Here is a 24,850-nt window from a genome sequence, read left to right on the forward strand (position 1 = left end):
ATTCCTCATCTACAGAAATATAAACACACACATTCACTTTATTTACCCAGATCTGAAGTTTTCTCTCCACATGTCACTGTCCAAAGAACCAGCAAAGACCACAACATTGCAGTCCACCCCAAGGGAGGCATGGTCTGGAAAGCAAAAGAGAAGCCATTACATCCGACAACTTGAGAGAAAAAGAGTACGTGAGAGATTTAGGTTTTTTCATTCTTTCCCCAAATAAATGTTTGATCAGTGGCTTGCTATCCAGATGGCAAAGGAGGAATGACAGCTCAGTGGTTGAGCATCTGCTTTGCATGCAAAAGGTCAGAAGTTCAGTCCTCTCATTTTTAAAAAAAGGCAGGTAGCTGCTGTGGGGAATGACTAAACTTTCTTTATGATTTGGTGGAAAACCACATCTAGTCAGTTATTGGTCATATTGACAGACAGGCTGAACGGGAACGGGAAAATGCATCTTCCTATGAAGTCAGTAATCTATTTTTTTGGTCCACGGCTGCCAAAAACATCACTCTTTAAACTCCTTAAAGGCTTAGTTTAGCCACTAATATAAATGCAAGTGTTAAATGGGCTGGGATGTGCATCCAGTTTTTAATATACTTTCCCTCTGGATTGTAGCCTACATTTCTATTTGCACATGCCATAAATACCACCATGGTCAGGGCATTAACCCACACTAACTCAAAGCATTACACGTATATGAGCACTTAAAAGAACTACCAATATCTTGGCCATTTACATGCACTGCCATTCTAATTGCTTTTTTTAAGAGGTGGGGGGATCACTGATAATGCCTAAGAACAAAATAAATATATCTGGATGCTCTGGATGACTTGTAAGTTTAAAAAATTGTGAATTGTAAGTTAAAAAAAAAACAAGTGATTAAAAGAGAGGAGTTTCAGAGAAATGAAATCAAAGAAGCCTGGGCTGCTTTGGATGTGTGAACAAGTACTGTCTTGGCTTTTATAAACTATCAAATTGTCTTGTGTCATCAACTTTTCTAGATTATAGTCTTAATTCATTACATGCATCAAATTTACCACAAACATGTGCTAAAATGGGCTGTACACCATAAAGCCATAATACAGACTGAGTGCCCCTTATCTCAAATGTTTGGGATCAAAAATGTTTAGGATATGAGTTTTCTTTCCTAATTTTTGAGTACCTATATTTGCATATATCTACATAATGGGATATCTTAGAAATGGGATAGAAGTTTCAACATGAAATTCATGCATGTTCTATACTGCATAAAGCTTACATACATAGAATTTCACACAATATTTTTAATTATGTTGTGCATGAAACAAAATTTGTATACACTGAAGCATCAGAAAGCAAAAGAGTCCTTATCTCGACTCCCCTTTGGATAATTTTACATTTTGGAGTATTTTGGAGTTCCAGACAAGGGATGTTCAAATTAGAAAATGAGTGAGACTTAAGTATGCCGTAATACCTTGTCTGTTTCACTTGCAAAAAAAACCTAACCTAGCTATGTTCCTTTTAACAGGAGAAAGATTGGTGTACAAAAGAGAGAAAGGATGAAAGAAAATGTGCAGCTGTCTAAGTGACATGAGTGCAATTCCTCATTTGCTCAACCCTTACACAGGATGAGTCAAATAATAGGAAGATAGTGAAGTTACATTCTCTCTCTTTCTCCCTCCATACACACACACACACACACACACACACATAAATATACAACGTTTCCATCTAAAGAAATACAACTGACAGTAATCTATTCATTTCCTTTATGACTGCTTGCTTACAACGACTTTTTTTGTCTGAGGTTCACGCGTGGTTACACTGCAGTTATACTGTACTATTATTCAGTTCACACCTGCTGCAGTATCAAAAACAAACCCCCAAATAGGGGGTGGGTATGTGTGAAGCTTATACAGTATTCAAGGAAGACATGACATATAATGGTTCGTTCAGATAAATCAAATCTGTACATGACAGAAACAACCTTCAAGTGTCTTCTTTAACAAAGGAGGTCACAAGTAGAAAATGTTCAAGGAGTCCTGCTCTATGTGAGGTCCAGAGATTTCTGGTCCAAAAGGTGGAGTAAACCATGCTGAAGCCATTTGGCCCCATTCTAAGGGAATTTGGGGAAAGCAGCCCTATATTTTGGCCAGTGTGTGAGCAGCATAACTAGATCTGGTGCAGACCACTCTGCTGTCCACATGGGTCACTGCCATCATCCCTTTTCCCTTTGCTCAGCTAACCCCCCCCCCTTCTGCTCGGTCAGAGAGGTGCCTCTGCTAATGTCAGCACAAGGTGCCAGTGACGGGCAGGAGCTCTGTAGCCATCCAGCAACAGTAAGGGAAGGTGACTGACAGTCTATCTCCAGGCTGCCCGCCAAATAAGTGGCCAGTATAGATAAACCTACTTTTGAGCTCTGAACTTCCATCCTTTAGAAGAGTAGACTAAAGACCTCATAACTTTGACTTCTAGCTCCATCCTAGGACACTTCCAGGATGAAGTCAAGATGGAGCCCACCTTTTTTCTTTCAGCCAAAAATTGGCTGAAAGTACTGCATAGGTGGTACTTGACGCCAAAAAAAAAAAAATAGGTTTAATGTACAAAAATGCCAATAATAAATGTTGGAGGTGCAAATCACAAATTGGCTCGTATCAACATATGTGGTGGAGCTGTAAAAATTAGAGAAATTTTGGACTACTGTCCTAGAGCAAAGCAACAAAATTTTAAAAACAAATTTCACAAAAACACCGGAACTTCTCCTGCTAGGGTTATACGATCAACTAGTCAATGTAGATAAAAATACAGATAAACTATTCACCTTCTTTATTACTGCAGCGAGAATGGTGATTGCAGTTATGGAAAAGCAAAAGTGTACCAACATAAGAAACATGGCTGGGAAAATTGATCGAAATAGAGGATATGGACAATTTAACTTTTTTGACGAGGAAGAGCAATGGAAGAGCGATGAAAACCACGAATTGCTCACTGTTTGAGGACTACATCAAGAAAATGATATCCAGGAACTGACAATGTAACACAGGGGTCCCCAAACTTTTAAAACGGGGGGCCAGTTCATGATCTTTTGGACCATTGGAGGGCCAGACTATAGTTGGCCACCGAGCAATAATAACAACAACAACAACAACAACAACAACAACAACAACAACAACAACAACAACAAAGAGGATTGGAAGAGACCCTTTGGGCCATTGAGTCCAATCCCCTTTTGCCTTTGTGCACCAAAAGCACAAGCAAAGCACCCCTGACAGATGGCCACCCAGCCTCAATGTTAATAATAATAATAATAATAATAATAATAATAATAATAATAATAATAATAAAAGGCCACCCTGCTGGGATCTGCACGCATCATCCAAAAATACATCACACAGTCCTATACACTTGGGAATTGTTCGACTTGTGATTTTGTGATACGAAATCCAGCATGTCTATCTTGTTTGCAGTGTCATACTTATAATAATAATAATAATAATAATAATAATAATAATAATAATAATAATAATAAAATAAATAAATCACACAGTCCTAGACACTTGGGAAGTGTTCGACTTGTGATTTTGTGATACGAAACCCAGCATGTCTATGTTTGCTGTGTCATACTTACAACAACAACAACAACAACAACAATAATAATAATAATAATAATAAATCACACAGTCCTAGGCACTTGGGAAGTGTTCGACTTGTGATTTTGTGATACGAAATCCAGCATGTCTATCTTGTTTGCTGTGTCATACAATAAATAATAATAATAATAATAATAATAATAATAATAATAATAATAATAAAAAAAGAGGGTTGGAAGAGACTCCTTGGGCCATTTAGTCCAACCCCCTTCTGCCTTTGTGCACCAAAAGCACAAGCAAAGCACCCCTGACAGATGGCCACCTAGCCTCAATGTTAATAATAATAATAATAATAATAATAATAATAATAATAATAATAATAATAATAATAATGGTTGTAAGAGAAGAAGAGACCCCTTGGGTCATTTAGCCCAACCCCCTTCTGCCCTTGTGCCGTGGGGGCCGGATAAATGGCTTCAATGGGCCGCATCCGGCCCCCGGGCCTTAGTTTGGGGACCCCTGATGTAACATGTAATCGACAAGAACAAAGATCGGAAGATCCCCCCCTCCCTAATGTGTTTTCCTTTTCACTTTCCTTAGCCCCCACACACTCTGTTCCCTACCCTCCAATTTACCTGTTTATCATATCCCACTCCCCTTTAATCCCAATTTGTCTGTGTTTTGTGTTGATATTGTGTATATATATACAATCTTCAATAAAAATATTTGCAAAAAAAAAAAGATGGAGCCCACCAATACTCTTCACAGAACACAGGGCTACTTCTGGTGGAGCTCTGTCCTGGAAGCGCCCTAGGATGGAGCCCCGAGAACACACGGGATACCCATGTTGTCATTGCCTACAATGGGGCCAATGCATGGCGAAGCTAGGCGGTGACACTTTCCCCCATGTGATGGGGAAGGTGGCCATGTGGATGATATGGGGGGCAGAATAACAGTTTACCCTACTACCCCATGGATTCGCCATGCTTCCCAGCAAATTCCCCCTCTGTTGCCTATGTTAGTGACCTCAGTGTGATGAGGTCCTAACTACCTCCCAGGCAAAGACTTTTAATACTATCAGATTTCGAGAACTGAATCTTTTCAAAGTGCTTTTAATTAGTTCTGTACTGCTCTTAACTGTACTGTTTTAAAACCGCTTTTTATTGTTTTTAATTCCATGTTTTAAATAGTTTTTAATGCTATTGTCAGCTTATATTTTAATGTTAGTATTGTACTTATTTTATTTGGAAATTTCTTAAGAGACCTGGTTTGGGTGAAGAAGGGGATGTAAAGGCAGGCTATGAATAGTGCTGTTGTTGGATTACTGTTAGCCAGGAAAACATGTGCTTCCAGTTTCACTGGCACAAGTCTGATGAGGCAGCAGAAATAGATTACTGAGTCACTGAACTAGGGGAAAATCATAAATCAATTCCCACTGTATATAGTACATAAAACTGCTGGAACAGGGTGCAATCGAATAGCAGATTACACTTTGTGTTTGACTTCTTTTTTAGTGTGAGAAGGTATTATGCAACTGGAAAATCTGCTTTAAAACACACACGGACTTTCCATACAAGAGCTGATTCATATCATGAATTACCGCATCCCTTATCAGGATAATGCATCTATATATGACACAGATAGAACTGTCAAATCACTTTAATGCATTTGAATGGGCTGAGTTTCACTTTTTAAGCTGTATGTTATCAAACGCACGTACATCTGTCTATTATTCAACATGTGAATCAAACTGAAATGTTGTGGAAATCAATAGTACTTCAGTACATTACTAAACACTTGCATTCCAGTAACTGATATCTCTACATTTAAAAAAATCATGTTTTCACCCCATTAAAAACAAACAATTAGAAAGAAGATAAGACAGTATTTAAAAATTATGATTTAATACATTCTATATCAAATCTATGATATAGTTTGAAAATTAAGAGAGAAGAAAACAAATATTGATGTGTGTGCTTTAAATTGCTTTGAATGTATAGTAGAGTCTCACTTATCCAACATTCTGGATTATCCAATGCATTTTTGTAGTCAATTATTTCAAAACATCATGATATTTTGGTGCTAAATTCGTAAATACAGTAATTACTACATAGCATTACTGCATATTGAACTACCTTTTCTGTCAAATTGATGTTTAATAACATGATGTTTTGGTGCTCAATTTGTAAAATCATAACCTAATTTGATGTTTAATAGGCTTTTCCTTAATCCCTCCTTATTATCCAACATATTCACTTATCCAACATTCTGCTGGCCCGTTTATGTTGGATAAGTGAGACTCTACTGTATTTGCTTTGTGGGGAATTCTGTGAAGAGATATACATTTACCCCGTAAATTAGAGGAATATATATCCCTCTAATTCTCTCACACATTATATGACACATTACAAACTTGCAGCATATCTTTAGAGCACTGTTTTGATTTTATTTATTTTCTTTTTAAGGGTTTTCCTCTAGATATTTTATATAATTTATACATATTTATATAAATAGAAATATTATGTATAGTAACTAAATAATGAAGAATTACAAACCATTAAGCATGAGGAAATATAATAAAACGAACCAACTGGGATAATTATGAAGAATACAAGAAAAAGCTAAAGGAAAAATAAGCAAAAGGAGAACCCGAGGCAACTTATAACAAATCTAGTCTAGTTTAGGAAAAATGAAGAAGAGGGAAAGAAATCCAAACCACAAAGATTAGAAAGCGGAAGGACACAAACCTTTTTTTTATTTTTATTTTTATTATATATATATATGTATGTGTGTGTGTGTGTGTGTGTGTGTATATATCTCTCTTCTTCTTTTTTTTCTTCTTCTTCTCTTTCCCCTCTCTTTCCTTCTGCCCCTTTACCCTAACCCCATATCCTACCTCTCGCTTGTTTCTCACGATATTATCTATCCTTTTTTTCCTTTTTTTTCTTTTTAATGTATGTGCACACAAGAAAACCTGAATAAAAATCTAATTTTTTTTAAAAAAAGCATGTCTGGTACATAATAACTCCTATATTTTCAGGACTAGCATCCATGATTTCATTTCTTCCTGTCCAACAAAATCTAGGCATTTTCTAGATCTTGCATTGTGAGAGTATGGTATTCTTGGGGCAGAAGTCCTCCATTAATATAAGGTTCAGTATTACCCACAGGTTCATAGATCCACATGAAGTCCAGCAACTTATTTTTCATAGTTATGGTTACTGTACTTTCTTCCAACAAGTGGGGGGAACCATTTTGGGCTGCATCAGGATAACTCTTTGGTGACTATAGGTGGCCAACATGTTGTTCACATAGTGCTATTTTGGAGAAGGAATCTGAAATGAATTTCCCTCGAGAGAAAGAGGTCACAGCAAAGTGTATGCATAAAGGCATGCTTGGCTGCAGACTGGCCCAGCATATTACGATTCATTGTGGAAGGACTGTAAGGTGTCTCCTTCAGAAAGTTAGAAGTTCATCTCTGTATGACAACTGTCTTGTTTTTGCATGAAATATTTATTTACTCTTACTAGGGAGTGAGTTGTAATCAAGTGCTAGAACATACATGTCACACATGGGACTTCTCTTCCTTTTCAGTAGCTGGATAGCTGGTGTCGACCAGAATAGCATGAAGGGGAACAGACAGCAAACCACTTTTTTCTTCAGATGGCAGAAGAGTACAACTCTATCAGAACAGGCTTTCTGATTTGTCCTAGGCTCAAAAACACTGTGCTCTTTAAATGTATCTGCACTATCTGGGCATGTTTAGCCTGCAGAAGAGAAGGCTGAGAGGAGACACGATGGCCATGTATAAATACATGAGGGGAAGTCATAGGGAGGAGGGAGCAAGCTTGTTTGGATGCGGAACAACTACAGGAAAAGGAAATTCCACCTGAACATTAGTAAGAACTTCCTAACTGTGAGTGCTTTTCAGCAATCGAATTCTCTCTCTGTCCCGAAGCGTGATGGAGGTTCCTTCTTTGGAGGCTTTTAAACAGAGGCTGGATGACCATCTGTCAAGGGTATTTTGAATGCAATTTTCATGCTTCTTAGCAGGGATTGGACTGGATGGCCCATGAGGTCTCATCCAACTCTATTGATTCTATAATTCTACCCGATCAAAGTAATCTTATACCATTTTTAACTCCTATGGTTTAATACTATGGAGTCCCTGGGATTTTTCAGTTTGATGTTGAATTTAGAATGTTCTGATCTTAGTGAAACCTGATCCATTCACACTGAACTATGGTAGTAGAGCTCTTTAGCAAGGAATTCAACTCGCCAAACAACAAATCCCAGAATTCATTTCTAAAAAATTGAATTAATCTCTTTGTGACTTTTGTATCCTGATATTCTAATTTTAAAAAAAGCAATTAGATCCAGTTTGCCTATACAGTAAACAATTACAGTAGAGTCTCACTAATCCAAGCCTCGCTTATCCAAGCCTCTGGATAATCCAAGCCATTTTTGTAGTCAATGTTTTCAATATATCGTGATATTTTGGTGCTAAATTCGTAAATACAGTAATTACAACATAACATTACTGCGTATTGAACTACTTTTTCTGACAAGTTTGTTGTACAACATGATGTTTTGGTGCTTAATTTGTAAAATCATAACCTAATTTGATGTTTAATAGGCTTTTCCTCAATCCGTCCTTATAATCCAAGATATTCGCTTATCCAAGCTTCTGCCGGCCCGTTTAGCTTGGATAAGTGAGACTCTACTGTAGTAAGTATTTTCATTGTACTGTTTTAAATGTATTTATTGTATTATGCTAAATTGATTGTTTTAATTGCTTATGTTTTATCTTTTGGACTGTATACCGGCATTGAATTTTGCCAGATTGTGAGCCGCCCTGAGTCCCTTCAGGTGAGAAGGGCGGCATAGAAATGATGGAAATAACAGTTCAAGATTCCTCAATCTAGAATGAACTGGATAAAGTGGTAAACTTGAACCAAGATATCTTTATACAGTAAGAAACATGATCATTTACTGGATTCAGCAGTCAAGACTTATTAGGTGTGGAAGGTACTCTTGACATGGAAAATAGTAAGGAGGCATGGGTTCTTCAGAAACATAAGGCTGCATTTCCCAAATGAATATCCACCTTCCTTCTTATTTTTTTCAGGCAAAATCAATCAAAATATGTCTCCTGTGAACCATGAGGTCTAGGAGCTTGCCATCACTCAAACAACAATACTGAAGTACTGAAGGGATGATTTCAAAGAGCTGTCATTTCCAAAGCAGTTTAAACTTCTATTTATAAATAATTTTAGAACTTAAAATAGGGAGTTTGAAGTTTCTTCCCCAGCTAGTAAGAGCATCCCCACACATCTTTCCACACATGGATCATGGCCCAAACAAATACATGCAAAAGATGGGATTTTCATATATTTTCTCAAAGTTAAACTGTAAGAAAACATGGAGATCCAAAAATCCCAGTTCAGATTTAAAAAGTTCTGATAAAAATCCCAGTCCAGATAAGTGGAAGAATTATCCATCGAGCAGTGCCATTAAAGGAAAGGTGGCATTATGTAATGGTCTGAGTGTTGAACAATAACTCTGGAGACCAAGGTTCAAATCCTTGCTCAGTCATGGAAGTCCACTGGGTGACCTCAAACAAGTCACATTATCTTAGCCTCAGAGGGAAGCAATTGCAACCTCACCTCCGAATAAATCTTGCCAAGAAACCACTTTTTCCTTGGCACCACAGGCTCAAAATGACTTGAGGATAACAGCAACAGCAACGTTGAAATCACAAATGTAACAAGGGAGCTATATCTTCACAAGGCACATTTAAAAAATGAGATGACAATGAAAGAATGTTGGAAACAAGACTGTATCAGGAGCAGCAAACAGGAAGAATGGACATACACTCCAATGTGATTTTTAAAATCGTGTCAGAAGCGAATTGAGAGTATACTGCAAGTTGCTTCTGGTGTGAGAGAATTGGCAGTCTACAGAGATGTGTTACCATCCTGCTGGGAGAATTCATCCAATGTGATGAAAAATAAAAGTTTCCTAAGGCGGCAGCCGTATAAGAACTGGTAAGATGCAATAGAAAGGGAATTGGAATTCAATCCTAGATACTTAGAATCAAATCAATCACCAATTTGTTTCTTATATATCTTGATTCATTGATTTATTGCACTTTCAGATTTTCCATTTACAAAGTTCCGAGACTCAGAATGATTGTTCAATCTTAGCCTCAACTCATTTTCTGCAAAAGGGAAACTACTTAGTCCACAGGGAAAATGGGAAGGCAAAATAAAAGATTACTGGTGTCTCCCGAAATTGCTAATCCATGTTACCACTCAAAAACATAGTGTATTGTATAATTTTTATATGTGTGTTTATTGTAAGCCGCCCTGAGTCCCCTCTCGGGTGAGAAGGGCGTGATATAAATGTTGTAATAAATAAATAAATAAATAAATAATAAAAACAACATCGCGCCAGTGATATTGACCATGGTTCATTAAAGTCCCACCACGGGCAATTTTTGTGACGTAATTTCTGAATTACTGAAGGCAGAAAACATGTGAATTTTTATTCCCCTAAGAATAACAGATTCCTGCTGGAATCTGGACCCCTGCATTCGCAGTAGCTTTAGAGAATTTTACAGACTGCATCTCATGTCACAAAAATAACCATAATTTGCCCATGACTTCTCATTTATACTGGTTTTGTGACCTTTTGTAAAATTAAGTGATCATACAAGGAAAAAAATGTTTGAAAATGCCCCATCCAGTTTCGAACATTTACAATTCTCTGGGATTATACAAGCATTTGACATGAAAGTTGCATCTCCCTATCAATAAATATACAGTATCTAGTACTTTTGACACTGAATAATTATAATAAGAGTGTGTAAATAGTGCCTGGAAACGTTGCAAGGTTTGCAAGCATTCAGTCTGAAAGCAAACGGATGGGGATAGATATTAGGGATAACACTTAGTTTTTCAACAGTTCCTTACAAATAATAAAAAATCCTCCACCATCCCTACAACTCATTTATCTCTTTAATTCAGTTTTAGGGGTGGCGGTGGATTTTTAAAGCACAGCCAACTTTTCAAATGAATTTCATGGTTGTCCCTCCATGTGCAACGTGAGGTGGACAACACCTTTGATGCAAAATGGCTCTTTAAAAGTTGAAAGAACAAAACCAGCTCAATGAATCATTTTCCTTTTCTGCTCTTTCTTAGAAACAGCATCAAACTTCCTGTGCCTCCAATAGATGTGTGGACAGTGCAGATGGTCATGCAAAGCCCTCTTTAACTCACCATGAAAGCTAGCAGACTCTTGTTCCTCTATTCAAGTGGCCACTTTTCCAAACAGAATGATAAACATGAACAGTTCTTGTAGGACAGCTTACCATTCTCTATCTTTGGAGGCTTCTCCCTGATCCCTGTGTCATGTGGACTCGAGCAAACGGAGAGAGAAAGGAGCAGCTTCTCAGATCCCAAGTGTATCAGGAGGGTGTTTCCAGTTCAAAGGAGTCAAAAAAAGGCTGGCCAGGCACTTCCTCTGTTGCGCTCAGCACTGGGTGAGTGACAGTTTGCATGCATCTTTTCTCTCTTCTGATGGCTGCGAAGAAGCCAAAATGTTACATAATGAAAGAGCTGCAGGTGGGGCAAGTTACAGAAGAAGAAAAAAGGAAATTGGGAGAAATCATGACCTTTGACAAATTCCCCATGACCTTCTGGCAAACAAACTAGTCAAATGTGGGCTAAGCAAAACTACAGTTAGGTGGATCTGTAATAGACTAGGTGAATGAACCCAAAGGGTGCTCACCAATGCATCTTCTTCATTCTGGAAAGAAGTGACGAGTGGAGTGCCATAAGCAGGGTTCTGTCCTGGGGCCGGTTCTGTTCAACATCTTGATTAATGACTTAGATGAAGGGCTAGAAGGCATGATCATCAAGTTTGCAGATGACACCAAATAGCGAGGGATAGCTAACACTCCAGAAGACAGGAGCAGAATTCAAAACGATCTTAACAGATCAGAGAGATGAGCCGAAACTAACACAATGAAGTTCAACAGGGACAAATGCAAGATACTCCACTTAGGCAGAAAAAATGAAATACAATGATACAGCATGGGGGATGCCTAGCTCAACAGCAGTACATGTGAAAAAGATCTTGGAGTCCTCGTGGACAAGTTAAAGATGAGCCAACAATGCAATACGGCGACAAAAAAACCAAATGGGATTTTGGCCTGCATAAATAGGAGTATAGTGTCTAGATCCAAGGAAGTCATGCTACCCCTCTGTTCTGCCTTGGTCAGACCACACCTGGAATACTGTGTCCTAGGGATGAGCGAAAAAATTGTAATAAATTTGTTAATCAAAATAGATCCAAATGGGATTCCAAGGTGGTTTGGCGCTTCGGAATTAACCTTCCAATTCGAAGCATTGGTGCCCATGCCTCCAAATACCTTCGGATAACCTTCGGATATATGGGAAAGTGTTTTAATTCAACCAACCTTTGCTATTCAGGAGAGAAATCCCCCTTCCCGTTTTGGAGTGGTTGCTTTCTATGGGGCTCTTAAACCGGCTTCAGAAGTGGAGGGAGCCTGGATCTTTGTCTTCCTGTGCTTAAACCCGAGCTTGCAAAAGTGGAGGGAGGATCTCCCTTGCAAACCATTCCATCTTCCCGCGCATAAACCCGGGCACACAAAAATGTTTTAGTAGTGTTCCTTTTAAAATTCATTCTATAGTTTTGTGTATGTGTAAGACCCATCCACTCCTGAGCGCAGGAAGAAACCCACTCCTAGATTATCTTCTTATCCCATATTATCTGGCAGTGTAGACTCATATAATCCAGTTCAAAGCAGATATTCTGGGATCAGATGCTGGTATATAACAGCAGTGTGGAAGGGGACTCAGGTGAATCTACACTGCCCTAATTCCCAGAATCTGATCCAACATTATTTTCTTATCCCAGATTATCTGGTAGTGTGGACTCATATAATCCAGTTCAAAGCAGAAATTCTGGTATCAGATGCTGGTATATAACAGCAGTGTGGAAGGGGACTCAGGTGAATCTACACTGCCCTAATTCCCAGGATTTGATCCCAGATTATCTGATTTAAACTGGATTATATGAGTCCCCACTGCCATATAATCTGGGATAAAAAGAAAAGTGATTGATCTGGACCAAGCTTGGCACACAGACTCAATATGGCCAGCTGTGAATCCTGGGGGAGTTTTGGGTGGGTTGATCCAAGACTTTTGGGAATTGTAGTTCACCCACATCCTTAATCTCATGGGAGCATTCATAAAAAACAAAAGACTGAGGTTTTAAGCCTCATAGGAAAAAACAGTGGCCCCTTGTTGGGACAGCATGGTGTGGTGTAGTGGTTTGAGAGTTGGACTACGATTGTGGCTTCATTCCCCACTCAGCCATGGAAACTCACTGGGTGATCTTGCACAAGTCACACACTCTCAGCCCCAGAAAACCCAATGAAACAGTTTCAAACCAGGAACAAATTTCCTTATTCAGAGGCTGATGGCCATCTGTCAGGAGTGATTTGGTGGTGTACTATGATTTCTGTTCCTGGATGATAAATGTCATCTCCTAATTGGTTCTATCATAGAAACATGGCAAAATTTTATTACACTGCCAAAATTTTGTCTTTGCGCAAGGGACATGGTGCTATGATAGCACATTATGGTTTCCTGGGACACTGTCCACCAATTTAACAAAGTTTCAGCCATAAAAACAAAGTTTCTGAAGTAGAACAATGACTTTCAAACTAAAGACAACCCAATGAAACAGGAAATAAGACTTTCAAACCAGGAACAGATTTTTGTTATTATTAAAAAAAATTTTTTTTATAAAAACTTTGAAAATTCGCCAAAAATCTGAGAATAAGTCAAAGGTTCTTAGATTTGGTGAGCTAACAGTGGTTTCTGTGTACTACCACTGTAGCAAATTTCATTGGGATAGCTCAAACAATGAGCGAGAGAGATGCCTCTCAATTTTCCCCATTGATGATAATGTTTTCCTTTATGTGCATGCACATCCGCCATCTGAACTGCCTGGGCTCAATGCTGTGGAATTATTGTTATCGACCGCGTTTCTGGGGGATCGGGCCCCTTAAGGAGAGAGCCGACCCGGTCCTGAGGGAACGGACCTTGGCGAAGCCAAAAGAAGAATATAAGCCGCAATACAACCTGAAGCCTGAAATGAAGAAGGTCCGCCAAGTTGAAGGAAAATCCGCCAAGGAGTTTTTATTGAGCAATTCAGCTGAAAAGGACGCTAATAGCGATCATTCAATCTACTAGCGTAACATATGTTTCAAATAAAGTCATATTTATACAATGTTTCGGTCTGACAGCCCTTTGAATTTCCCGCCCCGCTTCCCTGCCCATCTGATCGCGGATAGGCTGAGAGGTTGAACGAGGCGGGCTTTCGTTTCCCGCCTTGCCCTGCTGGCCCAATGGGGAGCCGTTTTTTGTCCCCCCTCGGGCCAATCAGAGAGGAGGAGGCAGGAGCTATAGAAACAATGAGGTGACCGGACAGGAAACATCGGATTAATTCTGGCCCAGCCGATTTCTAAAGGAATTAATGGCACCCATCAAGGGTGTCCGGGGTCCTGTCACGTTCACAGATTTTAGATATGCCTTGGGGTGTCAGACGGGAAGTGGTGATGGGTGGTGATGAGCCGTCATTGACGGCCCCACAGGGTGCCTTCCAGCGGCGTCCTGGCCTGGGATATGACAATGTTTGCCTTGGGGGCGGGTCACCTTTAGGAATTTGGTGACTCTAAACCCTATATTGTCCATGCGATCGGAATGAGATTGGATTAAACTGTGGCAGATTATCCTTTTGTTTTTGGGAAGGGAGGTCTGGGTCATAGGGCTAGAGTTCATGTTAGGGTCATAATATTTCCCATTTGATTTCACGATTTGACAATTATATGGGATAGAATGAAAATTAAAATAAAGTTGGAACATAAACCCAGCTGGGAAAAACACATATTTTCCGGGGATCCCAAAGAGTATAAATACATATTAGCCGATAGGTAGATTCCAAGGAAATAAAGGAGAATCCATAAAGGTGGGTGACATTGCATAAAGGGGAATCATGAATGATATAAACAATAGAAAACATTTGATAAAAACGAAGTTTACAACATCTGGGGAACCCAATATAGAAGTGGAGTTCTAACAGTATGATTTCACAATTCATGAGGTTAGCCCAACGATTAGAAGTTCATACAGCAGTGAGTCATGAGAGTGTCCAAGTACATAGAATATGAAAGTTCACAAATACATGAGGAAAAAGAGTTCATCTGTGATGGGAGGAATTCGTGGAGATGGCATGGGGGGGGGCACATGTGGGTTGTAGTCTTTGGAAGTATGGGATTTCATAAGTCCAGGGGTTGGTCTGGGGAAGAATGTTCTTCTCCTTCATAAAATCACGAAGGTATGAATGAAAACGTGGAGGGCACCCGTCCGGGCACCCCCCGGCAGCGGTAGAGGATGAGGGTCCTTGGAGAACTATGTCTCCCCCGCGAGAGAGCGATTCCCCCATCCCCAGTACACAGAAAGGGGCTAGGGATCTCTTAATCCCATTCCGCGGGCTGCGGGGAGAGAAAAGTCCGGGATAAGGCAGTAACTTGGCTTGAAAGGAGCCGTCGGTCCCGTTTGACAGTCAGCTGTTGAGGTGCCGAAAACTGGACCGATTCCGGTTCTGCTGGTTGTCTTCGAGTCAGGAGCCTTAGAAAGGGTTAGGACTAAAAGAGGAGCGTTCTAGGGGTAATTTTGATAGAGATATGAGCCAATTTATATCGACCGCCATGTTAATCTATGGCAGAGAAACCTCAACCGGAGTTAAAGGGACGGGAGAGAGAGAGAGAGATTTCATGCGAAGGAAGGAGTCAGGGAAAGATACAAAATAACCAGATAGAGAGTGTTACTGTTAAAATAAATGTTACTTTTATTGGGGGGATTTGTTACATAGTTCAGGGAAGAGGAAAATGAAGGAAAAAAAGGTCTTTTAATAATAGTCTGTTGCGGTCCCGCTCCGTTCCTTTTGTGGGTGACCGGCGGAACTCTCCGCTGCGTTTTCAAATCAATTTGAAGGCCGGGGTGACGGTTATCATTATGAGAGTTGTGATTTAGTGAGGTACCATCACTCTTGGGCAGCAAAAGCTAAAGATCCTGTAAAACTGCAGCTCCCATGATTTCTAGCATTGAATCATGACAGTTGAAGGGGTGCCAAGCTGCAATAATTCTACAGTGTGGATGTACTCTTGGATGCTATAGGTGGATCTCTCCTCTCAGGAAACAAAATACCACAATCCATTCCTATGGTGATACTCTAAGTATGTAATCAAATGTAGCTACTGCTAAATTGCACTAAAAAGTAGCTCACTCAACAGTCGTGGATGCTGGCTGGATGTACCTATGAAAGAGGCACAGCTAGGCATAAATTCAGTGGGTAAAGCTCTTCCCATTAATCCTGGATCTCAATCCTGGGAGCGGGGTGATGATTAGGATAAGGATGAGGATGAGAAGAAGTATTGAAAAAAACAGTGAGGAGTAGAGATTGTTGCCTTTGGACCTGAGTTCAGTCTCAGGACCCTTCTACACTGCCATATAAAATCCAGATTATCTGCTTTGAACTGGATTATATGGCAGTGTAGATGCATATAATCTAGTTCAAAGCAGAAAATGTGGATAATCTGGATTATATGGCATTGTAGAAGAGGCCTTAGAGTGTTCTTTAGGATTTTTTAAATCTTCTTTTTAGCCAAAGCATTCTTCCAGAGCATGTTACAAACATCAGAAATAAGACAATCCCAGACAAAGCATCCAAGAAAATAGTACAGGGAGGGGAAAGGAATTAAATAAATGGGGACACTAAATAGTGACATGTCTTTTTAAAGAAGGCTGTCACCACATGGTTTGCCGGAAGACAGTCTTCTATTTGTTTGTTTATTAAATTAATATGCCACCCAACAAGAAAACACTCTAAGGGTGATCTATAAATAACACAACCAAAACAAATGTGCCATTGTTAGAGCCCATAATATAACTTTAATAACAAAATTATTGGGCCCAGGCTGTGGCGCAGGCGGGAGAGCAAGCCAGCTGCAATTAACTGCAATGAATCACTCTGACCAGAAGGTCATGAGTTCGAGGCCGCTCGGAGCCTATGTTTGTTTGTCTTTGTTCTATGTTAAAAGGCATTGAATGTTTGCCTATATGTGTAATGTGATCCGCCCTGAGTCCCCTTCGGGGTGAGAAGGACGGAATATAAATGCTGTAAATAAATAAATAAAATAATTTCACTCTCTGAGCTTATATGGAGTCACTTGATATATTAATATGACAAAAATGATTAACATTTTAAAAATATATCCTTTTAGGTAACAAAGCCAGCAATAACAGTGCAGCATGCCCCAAATGAAGCACAGCACATATTTTTTGTACAAAGTTCTGTGTTCTCTGTAAAGCAGTCACGCTTCCAAAAAGAAAAAGTCCAAAACATGAAGACCAGTGGTTTCTATATGTAAAACATTGAAGTCCTAAATAAAATACAGATACATTTCCTTCCTTAAGGCATCCCTGCTCCTCTAGCCAAACCCATGGGGAAGGAGTGAAAGCAGAAATAAATGCAGGTTGAGCATTTCTTATCTGGAATTCCAAAATCTGAAATACTTTGAAATCCAGAATTGTCCACATGGGTAGTTGACATAGGATACCTTTGCTTCCTGATTTTTCAGTGTACAAAATGTCTTTCCTGCACAAAATAATTTAAAATATTGTGTAGAAAACTACCTTCCGGATATGTGCGCAAAATGTATTTAAATAAATGACTTTTGTGTTTAGACTTGGGACCCATCCCCAAAATATCACCTTGAATCATTATGTGCATATATAGATATCGAAGAATATATATATATATATATATATATATATATATATATATATATACACACATACACATACACACACACACACACATATATATATACACACACACAGAGTAGAGTCTCACTTATCCAAGCCTCGCTTATCCAAGCTTCTGGATTATCCAAGCCAATTTTGTAGTCAATGTTTTCAATATATCGTGATATTTTGGTGCTAAATTCAAAAATACAGTAATTACAACATAACATTCCTGTGTATTAAACCACCTTTTCTGTCAAATTTGTTGTATAACATGATGTTTTGGTGCTTAATTTGTAAAATCATAACCTAATTTGATGTTTAATAGGCTTTTCTTTAATCCCTCCTTATTATCCAAGATATTCGCTTATCCAAGCTTCTGCCGGCCCATTTAGCTTGGATAAGTGAGACTCTACTGTATATATATATATTCACAACATAAACACCTACCAAATAAGAGACCTGGCATCAAAAATATTTTGTAATTACACCAGGTAGAATTTTCTAGGAAGGCCATTCCAAATAGTTTTGAAAATAGGGTTGTTGTGTGTTTTCCAGACTGTATAGCTATGTTCCAGAAGCATTCTCTCCTGACGTTTCACCCACATCCTCGGAGGTTGTGAGTTTTGAAAATCTATTTAAAAGGCTGTCCAGTCAAAGTCTGGTTCTAAGATGAAGTGACATTAAAAGAGAGTAGAGAGAGTTGTCATCCACTTCCAGTCCTCAATGTGATCTTGAAACATATTGGATTTCTATTTAGATTGTACTTTTTGTATCTTGGTTTTCCTGTACGGACATAAGATAGCAGGTGCAAGTTTTATGCAAATCTCTCCCTTTTGTTCGTTATGCTTTTGATAAAATGGCGATGGCCTGAGACTAGTTCGTGGTGAGCAAAATCCAGCTGGGTCAAAGCATGGTGGGAAGACAAACTGCTTCCTCTACCGTTGGGGACCTCAAAAATAGCAGTTGGTTGTTGGAGGGAGGAAGGCTCTTGGCCAGAGATGAATGGCAAGACAGAGGGGTGTAGCTTCGGAGTGGTCATTATCTCTCCATCCCAGCTCTTTGTGGGTAGGAATGAATGATAATATGAAGTGCGCTTCTGGAAAGGGTGATTGTGTGTCACTCCATTTGACATGAAAAGTAGCAGGTGATTTTGCAAATCACGTTAACACAACATGCCACGATTTTAGCGTGTTATTAAAAATATTATTACTTAGTGTATGCCGCACTTTATAAGTAGAAAAACAGCAAAACAGTTCCTTGCTCTCAGGATTCTAATCTAATTAAGATATGATGGAAAAGAGAATGGCAGTGTGGGAAGGGATTAATTGCAGCAGATACTGCTTCTTCTTCTCTCCTTCTGAGGCAGGGTAGTGGCAGTTGGGATGAATGCTTCTTGATTCATCTGCTTCTAGATCTAGAGAGAGCCAGTTTCTCCTCCTCCTTTTTGGACAGGGCAGTGGCATCTGGGATGGAAGGAATCTTTAATCTCTTATGAGCTTCAGCATAATGCAGCCATCCTTGCCTCTTCTTCTCTTCCTCAGCAGCAGATTACCACAATCTGGGTGACAGATTGACAAGCTAGAACATGTCCAGAGGAGAGTGACTAAAATTATCAACTGTCTGGAGACCATGCCCTATGAGAAGCGGTTTAAATGGCTGGGCATCTTTAGTTTGCAGGAGGGAAGAATGAGAGGAGACACAGTTGATATGTTTAAATCAGGGGTTCCCAAACTAAGGCCCGGGGGCTGGATGCAGCCCTCCAAGGTCATTTACCTGGCCTCTGTCCTCATTTATAATATAATATTGTTATATCAGTTTTAATAATATAATATATTGTATATACATATGATATTGATAATAATATTATCATTTTATACAATATAATATTAATAATAATACCATATAATAATATTAATTATATGTTATATATTACATATAATATCACAGTATAGTGGTATAGTTCAATATAGTAATATATAATGCTAATATTGTGTTATGCTAATAATATAATATATTGTATGTACATACAGCTGCTCTGAGTTCCCTTCAGGGTGAGAAGGGTGGGATATAAATGTAGTAAATAAATGTAGTAAATGAATAAATAAATAATTTTGGACTTAGGCTCGCCCAAAGTCTGAAATGACTTGAAGGCACACAACAACAACAACAACAATCCTAATTAACCTGACTATCTCATTGGCCAGAAGCAGGCCCACACTTCCTATTGAAATCCTGATAGGTTTATGTTGGTTAAAATTATGTTCATTTTTAAAATATTGTATTGGTCTTTCATTGTTATTGTTGTTGTTTTGCACTACAAATAAGATATGTGCAGTGTGCATAGGAATTTTTTCGTTGTTTTTTTTCCAAATGATAATTTGGCCCCTCAACAGTCTGAAGGATGGTGGACCGGCCCTCTGCTTTAAAAGTTTGAGGACCCCTGGTTTAAATAATCGAAAGGATGCTATAAGGAAGATAGAGCAGGCTTGTTTTTTTTGCTGCCCTGAAGACTAAGGACCTCATCACATTGAGTTTAAAATTGTGGGCAATAGCAGGGAAATTCACCATTGATCATGGCAAATGGGGTGTGGGGAATTCATTGCCCCACGTTGCTCCTTATCTCATTTCCCGAGGGGAAAGTGTTGCCACCCAACTTCCCCTGTTCTTCTCAATGAGAACACAGGAAATCTCCCGTGTTTTCACTGCTGCCTCTGATGAGAGTTTCACCTTACTTTAGAGATGGAACCCCAGAAGTAGATCTACATCATCTGATTGGATCTGATGAACTCAATCTCTGAAGTAAGATGGAACTGATGTAGGACGGACAATTTTGTCCATGTGATGAGGTTAACATTAGGAAGAACTTCCTGACCATGAGATCAATAGGTACCGCTCCGGTGGGAAGGTAACAGCGTTCCATGCAGTCATGCCGGCCACATGACCTTGGAGGTGTCTACGGACAACGCCGGATGAGCACCAATCCCCAGAGTCGGACATGACTGGACTTAATGTCAGGGGAAACCTTTACCTTTACCTTTACTGTCTTTCGGAATCTCTTTGGTTCCTCTGTCATACGTACTAATATAATAGTTTAACAATTTATTTAATAAAATATCTTCTCCCATTGGGTAAAGAATTGTTTTTCTGGATCAGATTTGGTTTATGGATGGAATTCCTGTATATGCTTTAAAAAAATCCCTTTCATATAAATACTCTGTATTTGACCATTTTCTTTTCCAGAAATAACTTCTTCTTAATTAGTTTGCATATGGGCTATGTCTAGGCGTCTTATGTTTCACTTATGAAATGTTACACATGGCATAGCTCTAGTACGTCCTTTCATTAACAGCTCTAGGAAACCTTCATCAGGTGATAAGTCCCAGTCCCTGGATGGCTGGGAAAGACAGCATGAAGCAGTTGTTTGAGCTTTGGGCTACAATTTTGGAGATCAGGATTCAAATCCCCTCTTTGTTATGGAACACTGCAATCTTGGGCAAGTCACACTCTCCCAGCCTTAGAAGTGGGCAAAATCAAGGTAAAAAGGTAAAGATTTTCCCCTGACATTAAGTCCAGTCATGACCGACTCTGGGGGTTGGTGCTCATCTCCATTTCTAAGCCGAAGAGCCAGCATCGTCCGTAGACACCTCCAAGGTCATGTGGCCGGCATGACTGCATGGAGCGCCGTTACCTTCCCTCCGGATCTACTCACATTTGCATGTTTTCGAACTGCTAGGTTGGCAGGAGCTGGGGCTAACAGCAGGCGCTCATTCCGCTCCCGGGATTTGAACCTGGGACCTTTCGGTCTGCAAGTTCAGCAGCTCAGCGCTTTAACACACTGCGCCACCACCAGGGGCCCGGGCAAAAGCAAACTCCCACTAAATAGTGAGTCAGAAACACCTTCAAAACCACAACACCACAACCTGAGTGGCTGCTGTGCAACCCAAAACAGCTATAAAATGAGGAAATTGTTTGACCCCCACAGTGATGAATTACCTTATATTTATCATTTTAAGCAGTGGGAGTATAATTTTTTTTCTAGGACTCAGCTCATTCTTGCTGAAATTGTAACAATACGAATATGTAAAGAAGTCCTTTAGATCAGACAATATTCTAGAATCTTTGTAATTGCTATGTTTTTAATATAGCCTAATATATGCCCCTCCCCTTGCCACCCTGTAGCTTTGTTTTTAATACCAGATTATTGGGCAGGCATGAGTTTTGTGATTCCTATTTGCATTGTTGACTTTTGCAGATTTGATCCTTTATGGATTTGATTCAAATGTTCTCTTTATGAATCTAGCTTCTCCAGTGCAATTCGATGACCAGAGGAAGTTGACCATAGAACTTCAGAGGATCTTGAAATTCCAAAAGAGATTGTCTCACATTAAAAAAAAATCAGGACTACCTTTGCATAGGACCCAACACCCATGTTTAGGTCAGTTTTTCCCATTGACATGACAAGTATCCATTGTGTACATTGTACCCTATTAAATCATTAAGCTCATCATGAACTCTTTTGCATATTGCTACACCGCATTCCTTTTCCAGGCATCTCTCCAAGAGGTGGACCATTAAATGGGCTGACACTTCAAAACCACAAATAACAGTTTATTGAATTTCATAAACCCGTCCTCCAAGTGTGGCCATTTTCATCCCAATAGCCATAAAAATGATGGGAAGAGGAGCCTCGCCAGTTCCCCTGTTGTCGCCAATGGGCCGGATCTTCCCAGAGTAAAAACTGAACTTCCAGCTGACAGATCATGAAACAGAATTTCCCCGCTCCCAATTTTGGGAAATTCCCAATAAATGGAATGGGGGTTAGCCAAAAACAGGACTGAAAAATGGATTGGATTTTTGCTGAATTGCACACCCCTGATATTTATATATGACTATCATGTCTCCTCTCAACCTTTTCTTCTGCAGGCTAAACATACCCAGCTCTTTAAGACGCTCCTCATAGGGCATAGTCTCCAGACCTTTGATAATTTTTGTTGTCCTCCTCTGAACACCTTCCATCTTGTCAATGTCTCTTTTAAATTGTGGTGTTCAGAATTGAACACAGTATTCCAGGTGAGGTCTAACGAACACAGAGCACAGTGAATGGAGAGCAGACTGCTTTATCTTTATTTTTTGCTGGACAAATGTTAATCAAAATAAGCTCAGAGCTTTTAATCGTTTTGTAAAAGAGGATATTTCAACAAATTTAGTAGCTTTGCTGCTAGAATTCCATCTTTGTATCACATAAGTATTAAATATACCAGAGAGGCCGCACTGTGCTTTTTTCTGGGTAGCCCTCAGAGATATTCTAAATAAATGCAAAAAATCTAGTCTTATGTGATTCTCAGAAAGGGTATGTGCTGCTCTGGATGAATATGTGCATGTGTGCTTTTTTGAGAGGAAGCTGTTGTGTGTACAAGGAAGGAAGGGAGGGAGGTACAACATGTAAGAAACAGAGGAAAAAGTGCTGAGGGCACGCGAGAGGGGAAATAGGCAGGGGATTATATATGTGAGTAGAAGCAGGGAAGGAAGAATCAGACTGAAAGAAATCTGTGTGTCAGGCAGCTACTCACGTAAGCAAGGATGCATTAGCTTCTTGTTGTGTTCCTTCAAATTTTTTCCAACTCATGGAGACACAAGGCAACCCTTTAATGGGAGTTTATTGTCTAAATTTATTCAGAAGGTGCTTCATTTTTGCCTTCCTCTGAGGCTGAGAGAGTGTGGTTGGGCCAAGATCATCCAGTTCCAGACTTAAATTCTGATGCCTCAGGGTCAGTGATTTCCAACCTTTTTTTGTCCAGGGACCTCTTTGACCAGGGACCACTCTCCGACATTAGTACCAAAAGGGTTACGAATCAATTTTTGGTCAACTTTAGATTTAGTTAGGTTATTTGGGATGCTGATTCAGAAGATTGCATGGAATAATAGACCACATCAGTTCTAGTTTCTGATACAGAACATATGCCATCCAGTAGGCGCCATCTGCTCACCCACAGAAAGCCACATTTAATAATCTAGAGCTGATGTGGTCTATCCAATGCAATTTTCTGAATCAGCACCCCAAATAACCCCAGGAACAGACCTAAAAACGAAGATATCAAGGCGCCCCAACTTTCAGATGCCACATGGAATGGCTCCACCCGGGGGGGGGGGGGGGGGAGGAGGAACAGCAGGCAGGAGGCTTGTTGTTGAGCCTTTCATGGGTAGTCAGCCTCTCCCTCCCGATATCCCTGTTGCCTTGGCATTATAAGAGGGTTTCACGAGATCAGTCTCTCTTGTTGCAACAGTGTAGTAACAGTGAGTCTGCAGACAATATTTTAATTTTTGGGGACCACAAGTGGTCCACGGACCACAGGTTGGGAACCACTGCTCAAATTCCTGGTCCAACACTCAAACTGCTGTGACACCTTGTTCCTTGTAGGCATTAATACAAAATTAGGACTTTTTAGAAGTCCAGCTTTTGTTTCTCTACCTTTTTGAAAAAGTGCTATTCTTTTAGCAATCTTAACCGTTCTTAAGGAAGAGAGAAGTAATGAACAACAGAGCTGTTATGTTTGAAACATTGTAATAAATAATCAGAATGAATTACTTTTAAAAAGAAACATTTCAAGCTTTGGTTCACAATACCACACAAGGTAAAAATGGAATAATTAGACAATTATCACATGTCCTCTTCTCCAGAGTAGACTTTCTGTTTGTTTTATAGTTGTTTGTTTAAAATGTTACAAGCATCCCATCACCAACATCTCCTCTGAAAGTCAAAATTAAGAAGCCATTGTAAATTTAAGTATTGTGAATCTATGGGTCAAATGAAGCACCATATAGAAAATGCTGTATCACTAGGGATGTCCATGAATGTCCAAGCAAATCTTGCCAAGAAAACCCTATTATAGGTTTTCCTTAGACAGGCAACAAGAACAACATACCTTTGACTCACTTATCTGTGGATATATAGGTGGATTTCATTTCAGCTCATTTGCCCCTTTGATAGTTAGGTTACTAAAGAGAGAATTCCTGCTGAAGACTCATCTACATTTTCTTCAATATAACTTGTGCAAGGTGCAGCTAGTCAATCCAATGTATTGTTGGTTTTCTTTTTAGTTCCTGATTCTGTTGCCTGATTTTCTCTTCAGCGAAGTATGTTGTATTTTTTTTTTAAAAAACGCACTGAAGGGAAAATGCTGCTAGAGAAGGGAATTTTAAAAATAGAATGAAGAGCTAGAGATAATCAATCACACTCCTGTTAAAACGGTGTGAGAATATGAGGCTGCCATTGATCTCGTCTGTTCAACAACAACAACAACAACAACAACAATTTTGTATGGTTTTCTGGCATTGTGTATTTTTGCCGCTTCTGTGACTGTTCATTTGTATTTT

General features: G+C 39.4%; 1 protein-coding gene across 1 annotated transcript in view; it reads right to left on the reverse strand.

Moving 5' to 3' along the window:
* The window catches only part of itgb7 (integrin subunit beta 7), a 40,961-nt gene extending 29,811 nt beyond the window's left edge, over positions 1 to 11,150 (reverse strand). The window contains exons 1-2 of the mRNA XM_003216720.4: positions 10,945 to 11,150; positions 47 to 134 (exon numbers count right to left, since the gene is read on the reverse strand). Coding sequence (XP_003216768.3) covers positions 47 to 134; positions 10,945 to 10,947 — 91 coding nt within the window. The 5' untranslated portion in view covers positions 10,948 to 11,150. The remainder of the gene's footprint in view (positions 1 to 46; positions 135 to 10,944) is intronic.
* Positions 11,151 to 24,850: the final 13,700 nt, after the last annotated feature.

The sequence above is a fragment of the Anolis carolinensis genome, chromosome 2, assembly GCF_035594765.1.
Source record: "Anolis carolinensis isolate JA03-04 chromosome 2, rAnoCar3.1.pri, whole genome shotgun sequence".
NCBI lineage: Eukaryota > Metazoa > Chordata > Lepidosauria > Squamata > Dactyloidae > Anolis > Anolis carolinensis.